Here is a 22,591-nt window from a genome sequence, read left to right as displayed (position 1 = left end):
CTACTTATTTCACAAATCTAGTGATATGGATTCATACCTCAAAATTATGCACTGAGAAATGTTATCAGCTAGCCAACAACTAGCTTGAAAGTTACATATAATATTAATTTAGAATTATTGTGAACAGGTATGTTAGATAAACCAAGAGGATCAGTTTAATTATTAGAAGAATAAGTCAAAAGAACAATTCCCTAGCATCCGTATTTATGTACCCTATGATTTGTTGATCATTTAGCTAATAATACAAAATTTTAACAAATTTCTTGTGTATTTTTTTAATTACATGCATATAAGATTCCTTTAAAAAGAAATTCCATCTTTGAATCCAAACCTACTTGGGCACGAGGACAATACCATATTGAACCATAAGGTCTGCATAGTAATAGTAACTAATTGTTTAGAGCTTACATTTGGAACAATTTAATGAACAAACTCTAGCTGCAGTACAAAAGCGCGCAACAATAGGTAACTTAGCTGGGGAAAAAAATACCGGGATAACGCTTTTTTTTTTGTAGTGTCTCCTAAACTTTTACTTTCATTTTTTTAGTGCTAGGGTATGAGCAACTGTTAGAAAATAAGATTGTGAAGCTCCATTTAACATGAAATTTTTAATAGCAGGCCTCATATTCAGATGCAGGACTTCCAAGGACAGAAGTGAATTATCCAACAACTCACTACACAAACCTTGCTTCTTAACTAAAACTTGACACCTAATTCAATGTACGAAAAAGTATGATCCTTTGAGGTTTCCAATATAACATAACCTGGCCACATTTTGTACTGATATGAGAGAACTAGGCAAAAAATGTATTGAAGCACACACTTTCCCACTTCATATAAAATTTTCTATATATTAAAAAATAGTTGCTTTTTCTTATTAATAGTAAATTAATGTACCAATAACATGTATCTGTGTTAACTCCAAAATGTGCTTGAGATATTCCTTGCTAACTGCCATTGAGATGAAATAATTTTAAATGATATGATGTGAGTAATTTATTTCTCAACTTAGTCAAAGATGTGCTCCATTAAAAAAGTACAGATTGAACTAACCTGACTATTCAAAGTCATAATTAGTACATCTTAATAAACCAGAATATAGTAATGCCGGACTAATCTAAAATCTAGTATTCTATAAGGTTAATTTGAAGTTCTTATACATAAAGGCCTCAGATGAAAGTCATGATGTGAAAGGTTTTATTTTATTCTATTAAAAGTAAACCTGGAAGGATTTTTGAGAAAATCTCTGCAATTTTCAGACTGGACTGATTTGAATTTCTGTAATAATCAAATGTGTTTGGTTTAGATGGATTTATTGAGGATTAGAAATCCACCTCAGGAAGGACTCATCTTGGGTATATTTTTCCCAGCAAGCTTATTTGACCCAAGAACTGTCAACCATAGGCTTATATGAATTATATAATATCTCTTAGGGTTAAGAGGCTTTATGAATTCTTCATTTTCCGGAACAAAGATTCATAGCTAGTTTTATGATTTGGTCTCAGCCTTTGGTTGCATGTTTTTTACCCTCAAGCTGGTTTATGTCACTCTCTAATAGAAATGAAAATCAAATGTACCCTCCAATTGGTTTTCATTTCCCATTGTAGCTTTTCAAGGTTGCATTTGTAATTTACACGTTCTTATGGCATGTAATTATGCATATTAGTTAATGAAGCATTAATCTACTTTAATCATAGTTGCTTTGTGAATTTGTGAACTTTATAACTTTTGCTATGATGAATATTATATTCCCCTATTCAGTAAAAAAGAAACATAACCCCAGTTAATTTATTTTAACCAACTACAGGATAACTGGACAAGTGACATGAACTCCTTATGTCCCTCTCTTTATTTTTCGGGTTTGGAAACCCCTTATCTCTTGTACTTTGATAAGCCACCCAAGATATATCCTCCGACAACTTAATTGTTAATAATATATAATATATTATTCTAAGCTGAATAATATAAACATATAGTCATATATATTCTTCTTTAAAATCATTCTAATAAGGAAAAGTGCCATTTAAAAAACCTTAGGAAAGTTCAATCTTCTTAAAAAATTGCATGGTGGTAACTAAAGCATGTCACAATTCTTTGGCTTAGAGATAGCACGCTTTGTAGTTTTTTTTTTTTGGATAATTAACCTTTTAGTTAGATGACCAGCTAACCACAAGTAGTTTTAAATAATAAAAAGAAGAAGTTGGACAAATATAGAGAAGGATGTCAGTTAAATTAAAAACTATTAAGATGCTTAATTAAAATAACTGGTATTTTTTCTCTTCTTATTTTTTCTTTTCTTTTTTTTTTTTTTTTGGGAGGGGGTTGGGACAGTTATTAGAATAAAAAATATTAAAAATACTTTATTTCTAAAACTTATGTAAAAACTATAACATTTTAAAAATGTTAGTTAAACTCATTCTTTAAAGATTTAAAATCATGGATTTAAGTCATCATTTTAGATTGAAGTCATGCGTTAAACTCACAATTTCAAATTGATCACCCTTGACATGTTAGTCTAAAATTGAGAATTCAACTCACAATCTTACTTAAAATCATGAATTGAATTCACAATTTCAGATCTTGGAGGCATGAGTTGAACTTTTGTTTTTCATATAAGATTAAGACACATGGTCTTCTCAAACAAAAAACAAAACAAAACAAAAAGGAAACATGGTATTTTTAATATTTTATATTATAATATGATTTTCGTTCAAATCACTCTTGGTTGAATTAGTGGTTTTTTTTTTTTTTTGGTTGTTGTTGTTGTTGTTGTTGCAAAAATAATATATACCCTTGTGGTTAGAGTCAATCTCAGTTACCTCTAAATTTTCAAATATTACCTTAAACATCTATACTTTGAAATAAGTTGTCTTTGTTAATTTTTCTGCTTGTATTGAGAAAACTTCATGTCTAGCTTATTGCAACAACAAAAGGACCAATGCTCATTTGGTACATTTTATTTTTTTCATCCTTTTAAAAAAGGTTATTTTTAAAAATAGCATATTGAAAAAAAGTAAGATTTTAGTAAACAGTATTTTGGAAAGTGTTGAGGGGACCACAATTTGACTCCCTACAACCACTCTAAAAACAAACCTGCGTGGTATGATGTCCAATGCCATAAAATATTTGAGTGTGCCTTCCTCATCACCAATTGGTTTTGAGATGGAATGGCACAACTCACGGTCCGACAAAAAGCCACCCCACCACAGCAAGCGAGTTGCTTTCTCTATCATCGCCAGAAAGCTCTTGGTAAGACCTTAGGATAAGCTGTTAAAACAAACAAGAGGGAAGGATCAACCAATTCAATATAATTCCGAAGAAAGACTATTAATTAGCAACAGTTAGAAACATTTCTTTAGCCTCCTTCAATAGAAAATGTAGGTAGGGTTAAGCTCGGCAGAGGGTACGAGAATAGGTTAAGGTCTTGTCCTTAAACTTCAGATAAAAAAAGAGTTCCCAACCTTTAGGAGGCTATTGGTGACAGTGGAGTGTGTGAGGTGGTAGGGGTGATTGTGAGTTCAGGCTTATATAGCAATCTAAACATGAATTAGATTGACTAAATTTTAACTATAGTTGCAACAATTGAGATGAATTTGGAGTTGGTGACTTGATTGTAGTAAGGCCAAATGTTGTTTGATGGTGTGGCCTTCTAGAAAGCATAGGTGCGACTTCAAGGCTGCCACACCCACACCCATGCCCGCACTTGACATGCATCGACACGGTGTGTGGTGCACGATGTCGCTAATTGCGCGTTCGTGCCGTGTCAGTTTTTTTCTTTTTTTCTTTTTTCTTTTTTTTTTTTTAGATTCATGCCGATTCATCCCGAACCAGGCTGATTAGCGCTGATTCCAGTGGAAACAGGTGCTAAAACAACCGATATGGCTCAATTCCGGCCAAAATAGTGCCAATATGATCGAAACGGACGCTGAAATGGGCCGGCCTCCATTCTTCTGCTTCATGTGGCCTTGAGAGAGAGAGAGAGAGAGAGAGAGAGAGAGAGATAAGGACAATTCATGTGCATTTACTGGTAAAGGTTGCGGTCTATGACAAAGAGAGAAAGGGAGAAAGTTGCGAACTATGGATAGATTTTTGAATAGGTGCATTGGTATAAGAGATAAGGACTTGAAAAGTCAAAAAGATAGAAATGGTTGGAACTTGTGAAACGAGAAAAAATATAAGTTTTAATTCTTTGATTTTATCACCTTTGCCCATTAGTTTTTATTATTCTTTAATACTTGGATTTTATCACCTCAATACTTTTTTTTTTGAATGAAAATAATTTAATTTTATAAATATATTATTGGGCTAAAATTGGGGTTGTGTAAAAACTATAATAATATATAAAAAAATGTTTTTAAATTTATTAATATATGTTTACCATTACTCTTAAATTGGTATATGTTTACCATTATATAAAAATATGCTTAGTAATATATAGAAAATATAAATAAAAATATTTTTAATAATTTTTTAATCGCCACACCCGTACCCTACTTTTTAAAAAATTGCTAAGTCTCACACCCGCAACTGCACCCACATTCGAATCCGAATCTACACCTGTGCTTCATAGGTGGCCTTGTTAACATAATGAGATAGTCACAATAAGTAAAACACAACTATTTCCACACCAAAACAAAACAAAACAAAACAAAACAAAAAAACAAAACAAAACAAAACAAAAACAAAAAAAAACAAAAAAACAATTCAACCCAGTATATGTCTGATGTGAGACTCATCACACACACCCACACACATCACACAATCAATCAAATTTTCTACTAATACTTTTTCACTTTCTAAACTTATTGCATTGTGACTTACGATGATCCATGGACTGTGTAGGTCACTAAACTTCAGGTGATTACATTTTCTATGGTATTGATTACAAACCATGGTGATAAGATTGAATTTGAAGATTTTGAAGTTCTGCGGATACGAGAGAAGGTGAGAGCAGAGAGATCATGACTTTATCTGCGGCAAATACAAGCCATCATCGCAAACTCTTCCTCCCTAACTCCTCACCTTATCTATCAAATGTTGCTCACATTAACACCAAGATCCTCTTCATTGCCGATATAATGAGATCTAAGATTTTGAGATTTTTGTTAGAAAAATACTCGTTTAAGATTAATCACCACCTGTCTGACACTCCATTGCTAAGCCATAAACAAGTGCACAAACAATTTCGACTTATTTACTAGTCGACAACAAATGTAAGAAGTGCACATTTAATCAATCAAGTCATAGGTTGGCACCATTAACTCGAATCTTGAGCAATATTATGTCCACAATAACTTCATAATATTTTTGTAACAAATCTTAGGTGAAAAATTGTTATTGGTTGTTACTAGCAGAAAAAAAATAAGAAGTAATTTTGATTATAAGTTCAAATCAATATATATATATATATATATATAAGTAAAGACCTCATGCGGAAGTGCAAGAGATCTTACCAAGTGGCATTCTAATTTTGTATTTAGCATTTTCTTACCTCTTTTATTAAATTTTTATTACTATTACCCAAAAATTTATATTAACTTATTTTACTGTTATATCATTAGTCTCTCATTAATTGCCTAAACTTACACCACACTTTTCTCTTTTCTTCATGTCGTTTAGCATACCCACCATTTTAATGTTTTAAAAAAAGAAAAAAAATAATAATTAAGGACTAATAGTAATAACTAACTAGATAAAATCTTAGAGAGAGATAGAGAGACACAAAAATATTGCGAATTGTTAAATTAAACACATTGTTTCACTACATGTTACCAAAATAAAAGACCTGAGACTGACATAACATTTGAAAGAGAAAGAAAGAGAAATCTGAGGGGCTGTCGTCTTCGTCATATTGTCTTCCACTACCATCAATTTTTTTTTTTTTAAACTAGGGGCTTAAATATGATTTAAGTTTAGGTAATTTAGTTTGATAGTTTTTGTTTTGGGTATATAAGTAGAGAGAATATTTGATACGAAATGTAGAACCATATTCTACAATAGTTTTAAATAATCTATAAGACAAATGCATACACACTTGCCCACACCATGTCTTAATGCCGCACTATTGATGAGTGAAAGACAGTGAGAGAATTGTATATACTTTCATTTCATAGTATGAAATATGTGAACACAACACAAATTAGTTGATTTTCATAGTCCCATTACTTGATCTTTTGCATTTATTTTTGGTTTCATGATCTTAAAAAAATAATAATAATCTTACCTTGAAAATGCTATAAATATACAGAGAAATTACTAAACTAATTTTTAATATTTCAAAATGTATATACTTCTTTATTCTAATTTAGTTTACTTTTTCTTTATAATATATATACAACACTATCCAAAACTGTCTTATATAAAATATTACCAAATTATCCGTCACACGGGTAACTTATTAGTTAGAATCAATAACAACATACCACTTGTGATTTATTATAAAAATGTTGTGCATGTAACAATACTGAAGGAGTTGGTAACTGGTTATTCTCTTAAACATTTACAAATCTGATCTTTTTCCCTTAACCAATAAAAAAGTGAGTAACGGTGTTAGGGTATAGCTTGCACCCAATGCTCTGAAGCACTAGATAGAAGCTTTCCCCTTGGTGTTCCTCTCTCATCCCCAAAAAACAGTGGAAAAATAAACCCCTCATGTACGTGGTGTGGTGTTACCCTATTTTAGTCCCTAAAGTCTTGCCGGCCTTGGCTATCCCCATCCAAACGGTGGATACAAGTTGTGGAATTGGGGGAAAGGTTTTCTTACAATCGTGTATTATATTCTAGCAAATCAAATAAGAGAGAGAGTGAGTGAGTGAATGAATGAATGAGAGAAATTTCTCTACCATAATAATTTCAGCGTTTAGAGTATTTTATTACAATAATATATTACTACTAATCCGGCTGCTGACAAAATGATTGATTAAAAAAAACAAATGTGTTCACATCATATAGTCAAATGGTTCCCCTAGGCTATACCAAAAAATATAATAAAATAAAAGGTAGATAATTGAGATTAATTCATGATAGGTTGGCAAAGATTGGACACAATTCAGATTAGATTTTCCATAATCTTGTTTTGTACACTCACGGTCACGGGTGTGTTGGTGTTCCCTATTTTTCCAATCCTATGAATTGTTCCATGATTTGAAAGGAAATGTGTACTTTGTAGACAAAACAAAGTATATTGCCAGAAATGAAACACTGCGTTCAAATTAGTAAAAAGAATATATAATATATATATATACATATAAAAGCTGAAGTGTAATTTTTTTTATTGCTACGCTCCTGTTGAGTCACATCAATAGTCACGTTATCTACTTATTTTCTATATTTTCTTTTCTTTATTTAAACTTTTCTTCTCCTGTATTCTCAAAAAAAAAAAATATATATATATATATATATATCTTTTTTACTTATTTTCTATATTTTCTTTTCTTTATTTAAACTTTTCTTCTCCTGTATTCTCAAAAAAAAAAATATATATATATATATATATATATCTTTTTCTCCCTATTAATTCACACCTATTGTTATATTTTTTCCCAACATTTTTCTCTTCATTTTTGTCTCTTTATCTCCCCACTAGTCTCAACTTTACGGTTACACTTTCTTCCTCATTTATATATTTTAACTCTTCTTCTCTCCATTTCATTTTGTACAAATTTGATATTGTTTTCTTCATTCAGTCCATATTTTTTTCCCACAAAACTGTGAGTATCTCTCTCTCTCTCTCTCTCTCTCTCTCTCGGTGGATTTTTGTTCTTTCTTATACCTCTAAAAGCTGAAGTGTAGTATTTATTATTGTTATGTTCTTGTTGAGTCACATCACAGCCACATTATCCACTTATTTTCTATATTTTATTTTCTCATTTAAACTTTTCTTCTCCCCAATTCACACACACACAAAAAAAAAAAAAAAAGGACTCTTCTTCTCTCCATTTCATTTTGTATAAATTTGACATTATTTTTTTCATTCAATCCATATTTTTCCTCTACAAAACTATGAGTACTCTCTCTCTCTCTCTCTCAGTAGATTTTTGTTCTTTCTTATACCTCTAATTAAGGTTGATTTTTTTTTTTTTTTTTCATTAGAAAGTCTTCTCTTTCCCTTTTATAACTTTGGTTGAATTTTGATTTGGGTTAGTACTTAGTTTCTTTTGAAAATAGTAATTTAAATATGCCTACCAAGTACCAATTGTTTGAGTAATAAATTATTATAAAGTCTATTTTTTTTTATTCCTTTAGTTTCATTTTAATTTGGCTAAGATAACATTGTAATTTTATGATGAGTTTTAATTATTATGATAATTTCTTTATTCCTTAAAATATGAAAATTTTGAATAATAAATTTGAAACTTATAAAGTTTAGTTGTATATTAAGCAAATATAATACACTACACTAGAATTTAGAAGAATATCGATCACCTTTAAACACATATTAATCAAACTAGAGATAAAGAGATTAAAAAAATTTACTTTTAAAAAATAGACAATACTTAAATTAATTGTTACTTTTTATATATTACACTCTATTACATAATATTTATTTCTCACGATTCGCGTGGACCTGTGACTAATTAAAACTAAAATCTTGTCGCACAACAAAGGCGATTTAAAACAACCATCTACAAGCCACACATGAAATGAAGACACATGAGTGTCAGCCATACACAATGTTCCAAGTACAAGCTTTAGTTGTCTGAGATTTGTCTAAGCTTTAGAAAGAGAGAGAGAGAGAGAGAGAGAGAGAGAGAGAGCTCATTTATTGTTACTACATTCCTGTCAAGCCACATTAGCAACTACATTATTCACTTATTTTCTATATTTTTTTTTCTCTATTTAAACTTTCTTCTTCCCTATTCTCAAAAAAAAAAAAAAAAAAACCCCCTCTTCTTCCCCTTATTAATTCACACCTACTGATACATTTTTTCCAATCTTTTCTTTTCCTTTTTGTCTCTTTATCTCCCCACTACTCTCACTTTACAGTTACACTTTCTTCCTCATTCATATATTTTAACCCTTCTTCTCTCTATTTCATTTTGTATAAATTTGATATCATTTTCCTCATATAGTCCATATTTTTCTCCCACAAAACTATGAGTACTCTCTTTCACTCTCGGTGAATTTTTGTTCTTTCTTATACCTTTAATTAAAGTTGATGGTTCTTTTTTTTCTTTTTTAATATGTNTTCTCCCTATTAATTCACACCTATTGTTATATTTTTCCCAACATTTTTTCTCTCATTTTTGTCTCTTTATCTCCCCCTTTTTTTTTTCTTTTTTAATATGTGTTGTGATATTTTTTTTTTAAATAAAAATTTGAATATGCCTACCAATTGTTTAAGTAATAAATTATTATAGAGTCTATTTTTTTATTCATTTACTTTCATTTTAATTTTGGCTAAGAAAACATTGTAATTTTATGATGAGTTTTGATTATTATGATAATTTCTTTATTCTTTAAGAGATGAGAAATTTGAATAATAAATTTGAAACTTATAAAGTTTAGTTGTATATTAGGCAAATATAATATATTGCAATAAAAGTTAGAAGAATATGGTTCACCTTTAAAAGATATTAATCAAACACACAAAAAATAATAAAATGATACATTTGTAAAGATAAAAAGATTAAAAAATAATTACTTGTAAAAATCTTTTGAAAAAAATAAATAATACTTAAAGTAATTGTTACTTTTATATATTACACCTTATTACATAATACTTATTTCCCACGCATTGTGTGAGTATACGACTAGTTAAAACTAAAATCTTGTCGCACAACAAAGTTGATTTAAAACAACCATCTACAAGCCACACGAAATGAAGACACATAATTACCAACCATACATAAGGTTCCAAGTACAAGCTTTGGGTGTCTAAGGTTTGTCTAAGCTTTGAGAGAGAGAGAGTTGCTACAATAAGGGAACCCATTCATCTCAGCCCCAAAAATAAGGCACTTATCCGAAATTTGAAACAAATTAATGGTCAAGGCTTTCACCCAAATTCCAAATAATAATAATAATAATAATAATCGCCTTACATATTCCACATTCAAGAATGTGGAATGAAATCTCATTTCCAAACTCCATTCCATCTCCACTTCGCCATGTGATAACACACAGCATGTAATCTTTGCTACAATATGAAGATGCATTAAGTTAGATCATGTCAAGGGGCATAATAATTTGGACTTCATTTTTATTCTATAAAAATAAATCTTTCCCTCATTTTAACTTTACCTACATTTTGCATCAATTGAAATGATGTAGGTATCTATCCTTAGAATTCCAAATATTAAAGAACAGTTTTTCAGAGCAAACTGTAGGGTTAAAAAAAGATCATTATCTCTTCAAATAGTACCTCAAAAAGAAAGGTATGTTGATAAATAATTCACATGGGCTTCTGAAACTTCCCATGAACCCACACCCTCCGCATGGTCTTCTCATTTCGGCGATTCACAGATTTAACACAACAATATTCAAGCTCAAGCTGCAGGTTCATTAGAGATCCAAAATAATCAGAGGTAAAAAGAAAACGTTTATTTGGAGATTGAAACTCCAAATGGAAGGAAACTATGGGGAGTAAAAATAAATATTTAAGGTACATGGAATAACAAGTAAAAAATCATATGAAAAATTAGATTCCTTTCTTTCAGATATTGTAAATCAGCAGCAATCAGTGCAATATGAAACTTTTGACTGCAATTGTTACCAGTTTAGGTCAACCCAAAAGTAAGAAAAGGGGGTACCTCAATGAAGCCTGCACCCACAAAGAGATCTCTGACAGTATTTAAAGAGAAGAAATAAGAACGGGTTCCGTCTGATCGCGTGTACTCCATGAACCCTACTCTTTGGTTGGGCTCAAATCGAAGCATGGTCATATCATAGAGGCCTGAATTCCTCAGCTTAACGTTAGTCAGCAGGTGTAAGACAAAAGATTCCAAAACCTCCAATTTAAAAATAGAGTACACTAAATTCAAAAAGCAATCTCATATTCTTTAATCTATTACCGTAATCCCTAAATAAGAGCATGCCTCCTGGCTTTAAAACAGAAAAGCACTCCTTAATGGATGCTGGCATCCTCTGGAATGTTACGGCTGATAGTGTAAATATCTGACATATTACACAACAAAAGAAGTAACTCAGACATTATTTCTTTTATTCTGAATCATGTGATACAATGGTAGGACATGCAAAATGCAGGGTTCAGGATGTTGATTAGGGAAAATGATTCAAGCAGGAGTAAAGACATTCTTAATCAAGAAAAGAACCAGGTATTGTCATGGAACCATATGCAGGATGCATTAACCAAAAGAACTGTCAGACAAAAGATGATTATGTAATATCACAAAATTTATTTCTGATTGAGGCTCTATATTGCTTCAATATAAAATATTTTCTGGGAAATGTTTTCCATATTTTCCTATATCACAAATGGGTTATACTTTTCTGAAACGAAAGCCATTTTTCAAATCTCTCCACCTCTCCCCAAATCCACCCCCCCCCCCCACCCCACAAAAAAAAAAAAAAAAAAAAAATCCACAGAGCCAAGACCACAACCTCACTTCCCCTTCTATTATGTGGCTTCATTTACACACAATATTTGTTAAGAGGGGCTTACTTTGAGGGAAAGGAATATGAGGGACCAAACTACTTGCTCAGTTCATTGATAGATAAACAACCAATATATAAACATGGACTGCATAACCAACTCCATAACAAACTGCTAAAAACCTCAAACAACTTCTAAGTGGTTTACATGGGCAAATGGACTCACTACATGACCCATTACATGTTAACAACCCAATAACAAATAGACTCCTAAGCACAGTCACTCCCACATTATTTTACATATTCACAATGAACACAAATAGACACCTGCATGTACCTGATCCAGCCACTCAATAACCCATAGATGTTGTGTCACTCCTCCAAATACCATCACCCATGTATGTAGTAACTAGCAGCTTGGCAAGTATCACCCTCACTCCCACCACCATCACCACTTCCTACCAAGTTTTGTGGGTTAAGGGACTTGACCAACAACACAAAATAAACCATTTTCCCGAAAATGTTTTACATCGAAACAAATGAAAGCTTAATTTATTGGTTAAATCCATTAGTAGGTGAGACTCAAGGGGAAAAAGAGAAAGGAGGGGGGGGGGGGGGGGAAGACAATACTTGAAGAATAATTACAAAATCCACAAATTGAAAAAATGATGGAAATTATCTATAAGTTAGGCCATATACACAAAAAATGAATCATCAAAGCATCACCTTGCACCATGAGCTCATAATGCAAAGTACATTACCACTCCGTCACTAGGCAAGTAATGCGTCTCAATCAAGATAACAGATTGATATAGTAGTGGATCATGAAAGCTATGCAGAACAGCAAGAAGCATAATAAAGCTTCATTACTAAAGATATTACAGAACAATACAATCACCAGCATCCTTCTTTCTAACATTACAAACCTGAACAGGTATGGACAGCAATTGACATTCAATATCAATAGTTCTAGTTATTGCTTCCTTGCTGAAGTCATAAAAGACATTCATAACACAAGAAGCATAGGTTGTATCCGCATTTGCTAATAAACAAGTATACTCTTTTTTTTCCATTAACAATAGGTTAATTCTTTTTTTCTTATATTGAAAAGTTACAGATGCACCCAAAGTGTCAAAGTGTCTTGATCCCATCCTCCACCCCATTTTTATGGGAGGAGGTGCCTTTGAGCTAGAACTCACTTGCTTTAGCAATAGGATCTTCATCCTTACATTTAAAATTCTGTTGCCCACAAACAAGCATGATATTGATATAAATCTTTGTGCATGTGTTAAGGCATGGTCCCCATCCAACATTTGCTACACCTTGGAGTTGAAGGGTAATTACAAGCCAAAAACCCAAAAGAATGACACTTGAAGAACTTAATGCAAATGTCAGATTCCATGTGTTACTATGTTGAACATAACAAACTGCAGAGTATAAGGCAGTTTACGTGAAGTTTTTCATTGAAAAAAGTTTTGCAACCAAAAAACCAAGGGCATATTTCTGTCCATGGATATCAGATTAATCTATTTCAAATTACATGAAATAAGAACACAAGATTTGGTAGGAAGATGTGGTGACATCATTGCAGTCAGCAAATGAAAATAAAAAGAAGCTGTATTGAAATTTGAAATGCATAATCATTCAAGTGAGCTAAAAACAACTAAACTCACTTAAATGTTGACATAACTTGTTTTCCAAAAAAAAAAAAAAAAAAGTTGTCATAACTATTAGACAACTAGTCTAAAGATACCAGGCACTCATTTATCTTTTGACATTTCCAAGGTACATCCAGAGGCCTCACAGCTATGTGAACTTAGAAGGATAATGAGAAATAAAAATGCATACCAAGGTCACAAAATCCATACCGCCAATGCAACAGGTACTTTCTTTCGATGAATTTGAATCATTAAAATGCCTTTCATGACTCTCTTTAACACCTGGAGAACCAAAAAGAAATCTTGAGTACAGATTGCATAAGGGAACAACAATAGTACAGAGCAGGGGAGACGGTAAGCTCAAAACCTGACAGGCAATTTTGCTGCTTTTGAAGGAAAACTTCTCGGCAAGTATGGCAGGCCAACCACTTTGGAAGACCAGTAACAGAGAAATCACAACAGAATGTACGGAAACGATGTCTAACAGACACTACAGTAGTGGCATCTATCATCTCTTCAGCCCTCTCAAGAATCTCACTACTACAATCGCACGCATAAACAATGATGTGTTCATTGCCACTACACAAGAAATCATAGTCTCAGGTATTAACACACCAAAAAAATATTCAGTTTTAGTCTTTAAGATTCAGGTAGAAAGCTCGAAGCATACGAAAAAGATCAAGAACTTGATTAAATTTATGAGATTTATTTTCAATTCACCAATCAACAAAATATAGTGCAAATTTTATTGTGGGATATGACTATTTTGAACTTTCCTACCTGTTTCAACAATATTGGCAGGTTTTTTGAAAGCTAAACATATGGATGGGGGAAAGAAAGGAAAGAAGAGGGAAAGGAGACAAGAATAAACTAATTGTATATCCCGGCCACCCCTCCACCTTCTCTCCTCCCCCCAACTCCCTTTGTTCCGGACATCCTCTATGGTGACATTGCAATAAGAACTCCATAAAGAGACCCAAAAATATTTCAAACAATAGTTTTATTTAAAACGGTGACTTTACAGCCGAATCCTGAATACTTTGCATAGTCCACCCTAATCGATGATGAAACTTAAAATTCAAAGTTCTTATGATGCTACATAAACTTTATAATATGAAACAAGTAATTATTTCTGTTACATGCGCTGACCATTTAAAAAATTGTTGCATTACAAAGATTTAAAAATAATAAATTACAAAATATCTGCAAGAACACGGAAACCAAAGGAACAGAAATTATTTGAAGTACATTTTAGAGACGCAACTAGTCAGAATTGATTTGGGTTGAAATAAGGGTGTCTCAAAGAAATGCATCCTTTCCATTTTATATGTTAACAAGCTTTTTTAGGTTCTATCGTACCATCTCTTCAGGACGTAATTCTTCCCATGTAGCATATAAACATTGAGTGTGCCATTGGAAATGAGAAATTTTTAAAAAACAGGGGAACCTCTTTGGGGCTTCAGGCATGACAGCACAACTGTCACTATATACACACACACACACATATATATATATTAAATACCTAACCTTTTTTTTCCTGGGTTATGCAGTCAGATATACAATCCCATCTATGAATAATATCATGTGTAGCATACTTGTGCACTTCAAAATCTTCACAATTTAAAAATCAATATAAAGAAAGTACTATGTATAAAATTTCAAAATAACTACTATTTAAAATACCCAATGTCCATTTTAGCTCTCAAGTTTTACCATACATATTGTAGAAGAAAAAAAATGGTTGTAGGTTCCCCCACTAGAGGAAATGCAGGTATTATCAAATTGCATCTCAGTACCCATTATATTGAAAAGTTGACTAAGCGATGAAGAATAGTACTTTCCAAGAAGCCAAACTCATAAAAATCTATAGTTTGAGGACAAGGAAATAAATTAGGCACCAGTTTGGTCAGCAGAAATTAATTTCCTCCATTTAAAAGCAAAAATGCAGGGGGAAAAAGGTACTGCTCAGTTCTGTGCTGAAAAAGTACAATTTTGAAAGCAAATAAAGAAAAAATTTTCTTTTGAGCAACTAAAAATATTATACAACCATAAGGCTCAGTAAAAAAACATGCTAAGTTTTCAAACTTGTTCTTAGGATTGTTTCTATATGCCAATCCTGAACATTTCTGCTCAATCTAAGAGTTTTGGCAATATGTTCCAGGGTTACCAAGCATAATTTTTCTTAGCCCTAAAAAATCTAGAATAGTAACTTTAAAAATAAAACTGCTAGTCAAAATCAAACCCAAGAAGTTGAACCAAAGAGAACCTTTAGTCACTGATTTTTAAATTCCAAAAGATTTTCCAAGTTCTTTTATGGGTATAATTAAGTTATGATCAAATATCTTCAATCAAATTTTCAGCACCTTGCACAGTTCTTTGAATAGTTCATCATCCTTTATAGTGAAATGACTATTAGGCTTTTCTACAGTATCCATGCTTCAACATCTCAACCTGATAACACAAATACTGCGTGGCAAGAAGGAAAGAAATGTCCTCTTTGGAAGCCTAAGATTAAGGAAAATATCAAACAATAAGAGTTCATGGTAATTAATTAGGTTTTTAGTATTTTATAATATCATTATTTGGTTTTTCTAGGGTCAAGGGTACTTTCATAAATCTAAAATTGTCATTGGAGAGTCATAGTTGTGGACCTTAATTTTATTTTATTTATAGGTATGTTTTATTTCGTTTATGGATTTACACATGTGAGTTTTGGTCCAACTAAATTAGGATTTGGCTTACTAGTCAAAGTAGGAGTTCTATGAAGTATTTTGGTGGATAATCTTGGGTGTCAACTTACATCTCTTCCAATGAAATATCTGGGCTTGTTAGGAGTGCCCTCTAAGGCGAAGCCAATTTGGGATCCCCATTATTGAGAGAACGTTTAGGAGACTATCAGGGTGGAAAAGAATTTATCTCATTATCTATCAAAAGGGGGAGGAGAGGAGAGAAGGAATTGGGATGTGTGGTTCTATTGTGATTTTACTGATTGGGAAATGGAATTGGTGGCAGCTTTTACTCATATTTTGGAATCTAATATTCCACCTAGTCAAGGTGAGGACCGTATGAGGTGGAAGTTTAGGAAGAGCAGGGATTTTGAGATTCCGTCTTTTTATAGTGAGCAGCCTTCTTCTGTTTTCTTTCCTTGGAAAGCTATTTGGGAGGTTAAGGCTCCCTAGAGAGTCTCCTACTTTCCTTCTTTGCTTGGACAGCAGCATGGGAGAAGATTCCCACTGCAAATAATTTGAGGAAAAGGGGTTATTCCATTGTGGATTGGTGCTGCATGTGCCAGTGGAATGAGGAATTAGTGGACCATCTTCTGATCCATTGCAGGGGGGCCCATCAGGTGTGGAGCATTGTATTTAAATCTTTGGTGTTGCCTGCTGCCTGAGAGAGTGATTGATCTTTTGATAGGATGGATGAATTGGTTGGGGAAACACTCATTTAACATATGGAACTTGACACCATTGGGTTTGATGTGGTGTATTTGGAGGGAGTGGAATAGGCACACGTTCAAGGATATGGAGTGTTCGGGGAGCAGCTCCTTGTGTCTTTCAAAAGGACTTAATTTGATTAGTCTCGAGCTCAAGGACATACATCTAGTATTCCATCCCGATGTTTATAGATTCCCTTATTTCTTGTACATATTTTTCTTTCTTTTATTCTTTGGTGTTTTCCTTTGGCTGCTTCACGTTCTTTTTGCAAAGAGATTTCTTTGGGGTGGTAGGGGTGACGACTTCAAACTTCAGTTAGTAAATTGGAATACATACTGCACTCCTATTCACCTTGGGGGTTTGGGAATCGAGAAGGTAGTATTCTTTAATCAGGCTTTGTTAGGACAGTGGCTACGGCAGTATGAGTGTGAAGAGAAGGCATTGTAGAGGCTGGTTATAGAGTTAAAGTACCACTCTGCTAGTGAGTTTTGGAGTTACGGGTATGAAGAGAAGGCATTTTGGAGGCGGTATGGGTGTGAAGAGAAGGCATTGATAAATTCCTCATTTTGTCCTACGTCACAACCCCACCTCTATCAACAAACCTAGGCAACCAGGGCAGGCTAGTGGCAATTAACTAATTTCATTAAATATTAAATCTAACTGAGCCAATTATCTCAATACATCTAACTATTATTTCAGGCTTATCTACTTTGTTACTCCATTCTGCTATCCCCATCATTATGTAATAAATTAATTACATTACAAGTAGGACATTAAAGTAAGGTAACACAATTTTCTAATAACTATAAATAAGTAACCATCACAACAGGAACAGGCATCTTTAGATCATTTTCCTCTTTTTGCTTCCTAGAGGTCCAACTTCTACCTCAAGTTTATCTCTACATTCAAATTTTCAAACTTATTCTAAACCTGAACTTCAGTCAAGGGTTCAAGTTAGAGAATCCTGGTTCATTCAATGTATTGTTTAAAAAGCAGAAGCTAATATAATGAAATCTATTTCGGGAAAATTTCTAAATGGATTAGACTATTCTACTTTAAATGTCAAGGATTTAAAAATCAGTAGCATACATTGAATTCAATTTGAGGCCATCTTGAGGTTACCGTAAAATTGGCAGAGCAGTACTGCCATTGCCACATCCCACCTCCAAAACCTTAGAAGATTCTCCACATGAAACTAGTTCTGGGAACTCCTTTAGTAAATACCGTCTCTCCTGCATACAAATAAAGAAAACAATAAAAAAGATAATTAAACAAAAATCTTAAATTTATAAACTCAAACAGTACAGCATGAGCAATAAGGCAAGGAAAAAACTTAAAATTGAAAATAAGAAAGTGATGCGAGAGACAGCTCCATTATCCATGTTAAATTAATACCCAAAGTTGTGTATTACATTATCTATGATAAATAAAACACATTATAATTATCTATGGTTAAATTAAAATAAAAATTTTTAAATTGCTTTTATTTAATGATCCATCCATGGAAAGCAATTTGGAAAGTGAAGCTCCCACAAAGATAGGGTTCTCTTTGTGGACATGGAGGAACATCCTCACAATAAAATCTTAATAAATGATTGATGACTAATTGCGAATTGGTGTTATATGTGTAAGAGAAGTGATGAGTGTGTTGATCACATGCTCTTGCATTGTCCAGCAGGCAAAGAATTGTGGGATCTTGTTGCCATGTCTAGAGTAAAATGGGGTAATGCCAAAAACGGTAACAGGGTTGCTTCAGTGTTAGCAAAGAAGGCCTACATATTTGCAATGTAGGACATGGAATATAATTCCAGCATGCTTGGTGTGGCAGGTGTGGAGAGAGAAACAGAGGACCTTTGACGTGTAGGAATCATGTTTAGAGAAGATGGAATCTCAATCATATGGACCCTTATTTTATTGGATATCTTTGGATCTCCAATATGTATGACTTCATAGATACTAGTTTGTACTATTGATAACAGTGACGACTCTTTTGGTATACAACCAGTGTACTCCAATTATCCTCTATTGTATCTTGAGAGTCTTTTCTTTAATACAATTGCTATTACTTACTGGGGGATAATTAAAAAAAAAAAAAAAAAAGCCTTCCAACAATGGCCTCTCCAGATGAAAGACAATCCTTTTAATATCTACCAGTAACATGTGCAACAAAATAAGAAATTTATGTACGAGTAAATATCTTTATACATGGCCTCACTTTCTCAACTTTAGATGAAACTATGCCTACATATTTGCAATGTAGGACATGGAATATAATTCCAGCATGCTTGGTGTGGCAGGTGTGGAGAGAGAAACAGAGGACCTTTGACGTGTAGGAATCATGTTTAGAGAAGATGGAATCTCAATCATATGGACCCTTATTTTATTGGATATCTTTGGATCTCCAATATGTATGACTTCATAGATACTAGTTTGTACTATTGATAACAGTGACGACTCTTTTGGTATACAACCAGTGTACTCCAATTATCCTCTATTGTATCTTGAGAGTCTTTTCTTTAATACAATTGCTATTACTTACTGGGGGATAATTAAAAAAAAAAAAAAAAAAGCCTTCCAACAATGGCCTCTCCAGATGAAAGACAATCCTTTTAATATCTACCAGTAACATGTGCAACAAAATAAGAAATTTATGTACGAGTAAATATCTTTATACATGGCCTCACTTTCTCAACTTTAGATGAAACTACGTCTTCAATAGGAACAAGGACATAGTAAGCTTCCCCACTTACTTTTTCTAAATTTTATTTCATGACATTATCGTGGTAAGGGTAACAAAAAAACAACAACAATTCTCCCCTTTGTAGGGGTCTGCTTTCCTTTTTTATTGGAATTGATGCTATTTAGCATTTGTGGGTGATTCTTAAGTATATGGCTTGGCAGCTATCACTTATGTTAACCACATATTATGCAAACTATGAATCTAATCTAACCAAATAAGCAAACAATCAAAGCCATGCAAGATTGAATTTTGATTTAGTAATCTCTAAAAAAATGTGATGCTTTACTAAAATTTAGTATAAGCACTAATTTGCTATAAATGCAATCAAATTCAAAACAAAATAATAAATAAAAGAGCCCCACCAATTTCATTTTGGTTTACTGACATTTCCTGAGCTTTCTCGGCAACCAAACACCCAATAAAGACCATAAAGAAAAATGAAAGAAAACCCACAAAAGAAAATTCGAAGGGGAATTTGATGAAAGCTTGAGAACCTTGAAGAATTTGCCGGAGGAGTGACGGATATGAAATCTCTTCCATGCCGTTGAATCTTCTTCTTCTGCTGCTGCTGCTGTTGCTCTTGTTGTTGTTTGTGAAGAGGGAATTGTTGAAGATTCGAAAGGGAGCAAGTGGTAGCGAAACGATGGGTCGTTTTCGACCTCTGCTCTGAGTTCATCCCATTCGAAGTCCTTGGAGAAGTACTCTGCCTCTGCTGCCTCCATCTTTTTCTACTTCTCCCCCTGTTTTTCACAAAGCTACCCCTTTTTATATTCTCATTAAGTTAGTATTATTTAGTTTAAAATTTTATTTTTCCAAAAATATATATTAGGGACAAATGTTTGGAATTTTTTTAAAAAAAAAAATAGAATAGAATTTCAACATACAGTACTCAAAATTTCTTATTCTTATTCTTTTTCATATGTTTTTTAGAGAGAAATTTGGAGTACTATATGTTGAAATTCTTAGCGAGTTAATTGAAATGCACTAAATACTTAATAGCATGTTTTTTTTTTTACTAAACTTGTTATAATGATTAATGAACAAAAGGAATACAGGATCCATGATTACCATATTATTTTTATATTTTATGACAATTATATTTTTTTTTTATTAGTAATTGAAGCAATGTTAAAACAATACAATCCTTCGGTCTTAATTTCCTCTATTAAAGTTCTACCATGTTTCTATTAAGAGTAAAAAAAAATTATTAGTTATATTTTTTTATTTCTAGAGCTGCACTTCCCTTTTCCAAAAATTTAGATCCCCTCCCTTTTAATTAGCCTTGTCTAACTAGCAACTATTAAACTCAAAAACTTAACAAAAACAAAACTTTAAAATAAAAAATAAAAATCCTAGTTAACCCAATATTAGAGTACTAACATCAGGTGTACTAAATAATAAATATTTAGTATTTAGAACACCAAATACCAAAAACACTACTTTATGAGACATTTCAAATGCTATATTAAAGTAGCAAAAGTAAGTTTTGGTTTGTCAATTTTTTTTTTTTTTTTTTGCAACAGCTGATGCTCTTAAGAAACAATATTATTTTGTATTATTTTATCTTTGTTGGTAGATAATTATATCTTAATGTATTAAGAAATAATGATTTTATGTATTTATTATTTTGTTAGTACTATATGGATACCTATTTGGATTTTTTTTTTTCTTACGCTTTGATCGTCCTAGCTTGAAATCCTAAGTTTGCCCAAGGACGGAATCAGGATTCAAACTTGGGGTGGGGGCAAGGGCGAAGCCAGGGGGGTCAAGGGGGGCGGAGGCAATTACCCCACTGGCCTGCCCAAAATTTTTTTAAGAGATTTACTTATATGTCATGAGTTTGCTACCTCCAATCATATGCCCTACACGAAATAACAAAAAATAGAGCTCAAGCGTAATTACTATTGTGTGAGTTTCAAGATTTTTGTCACTTTATCAATTTGTTCCCTCCCCTCCATATGGCTGGCCCATCTAAATTTTTGTATCCATTTATTTTCTTATTCTGATTCATGCATGGATTTGCTTTACTATTTCTTTTTCATTTATAAAATAATCATTGGACTATTGTTTTTTATTTTATGGAAACTTCACTACATATGGAAGAAAAATAAAATAATTAATAATCTATCAATATGCTTTAAAGCTCAATATATATATATATACAAAGATTTTTTTTTTTAAAGGCAAAAAAAAAAAAAACTATTAAGAAACACAAGTTTTAATTGAAAAGATTGAAAATAATATTATTATTCCCTGATAAAAATGATAAAAGAATCACAAATTTCTAATGTAGTAATTTATTCTTCGCTAATAAAATTTGTGTAAGCAATAAAATGTAAAGATAATTATAATATAAATTCTAAAGCTCAATATTGTTTTCATGTTAAACTTTGAATTTTCAAGTGTATGTAAGTTCACAATTTCGTTTTTAAAATATTACAATATCATATTCATATGAGTTGTACTTTAGCTTTCCAACTACTAAAATCTTTTATGAGAATTGTAAATGAAATTTTTAATTAAAAAATTATTCATGTGTAAATGAATCCCTAATAGAAAAATACAGTATAGCAAATATACTAGTGTTATTTTTTGTGTTTGTTCCCGTATGCATTGCTTATAAATTCCCCCCCGAACTTAAATTTTGGCTCCACCATTGGGTGGGGGAGGGGAGGAGCGAAGCTTAAAACCAAAAAATAAAAAAATTTTGAAAAAATAAAAATAAAAACTAACATCTATTTTATATTTAACAAAATACAACATACAAAATAAGTGCTTCTTAAACATTCCGTATTATAAAAACATTAACAAAATATTAATGTTAAATTGTTAATCATGTATTAGATACACCAACTAGACTTCTCAAAAAAAAAAAAAAAATCTAAAAGAAAAGAACACAACCACGCCTATATGAATAGTTTTTTTTTTTTTGCTAGGTAAGTGTAGGAGATAAAACTCCCAAGCAAGAGATTACAAAGTAACCCGGGTGCCACTTGGCTACAAGGCCATTGGCACGCCTATATGAATAGTTAATGCTAGCTACACGTGTTTTTTTAATAATTAATGCTACTTGTATATTTTCATAGTTTCCAAACATGTTATTGACTATTGTGCTGTGCTAATGCTATCTTTATTTCTTCTGTTTTTTTTCTACACTAAAAATTGATTAGTGTTTTGGTTTGATAATAAAAAATTATGAAATAAAATCA

The 22,591-nt window shown here is 32.1% G+C and overlaps 1 protein-coding gene across 2 annotated transcripts; it reads right to left on the bottom strand.

The window, feature by feature from the left end:
- Positions 1-9,770: 9,770 nt before the first annotated feature.
- On the bottom strand, positions 9,771-20,141 carry LOC112038010 (uncharacterized). 2 transcript variants are annotated; one of them, XM_024070822.2, is made up of 8 exons: positions 19,877-20,141; positions 17,765-17,874; positions 13,576-13,787; positions 13,399-13,490; positions 11,010-11,112; positions 10,749-10,891; positions 10,361-10,489; positions 9,771-10,135 (listed from the first exon to the last, which is right to left on the bottom strand). In XM_024070822.2, the coding sequence occupies exons 1-7, from the start codon at positions 20,102-20,104 to the stop codon at positions 10,391-10,393; spliced, it is 987 nt and encodes a 328-aa protein (XP_023926590.2). In that variant the 5' UTR covers positions 20,105-20,141; the 3' UTR covers positions 9,771-10,135; positions 10,361-10,390. The 2 variants fall into 2 exon arrangements, with proteins under 2 accessions (XP_023926590.2, XP_023926591.2); XM_024070823.2 differs by having other exon boundaries at positions 9,771-10,130.
- Positions 20,142-22,591: the final 2,450 nt, after the last annotated feature.

Source organism: Quercus suber, unplaced genomic scaffold (assembly GCF_002906115.3).
Source record: "Quercus suber isolate HL8 unplaced genomic scaffold, Cork oak 2.0 scaffold_122, whole genome shotgun sequence".
Lineage (NCBI taxonomy): Eukaryota > Viridiplantae > Streptophyta > Magnoliopsida > Fagales > Fagaceae > Quercus > Quercus suber.
Note: the sequence above shows the minus strand (reverse complement) of the source record. Positions and strands in the feature narration are given on the sequence as shown.

Coding starts and splice junctions, on each gene's coding strand:
- LOC112038010 (XM_024070822.2), bottom strand. CDS start 20,104: ATGGAGGCAGCAGAGGCAGAGTACTTCTCCAAGGACTTCGAATGGGAT. Junction 13,788..17,764: donor ACTGCTCTGCCAATTTTACG/GTAACCTCAAGA, acceptor TTTCTTGTGTAG/TGGCAATGAACACATCATTG. Junction 10,490..10,748: donor TGGGTGCAGGCTTCATTGAG/GTACCCCCTTTT, acceptor ATGAACCTGCAG/CTTGAGCTTGAATATTGTTG.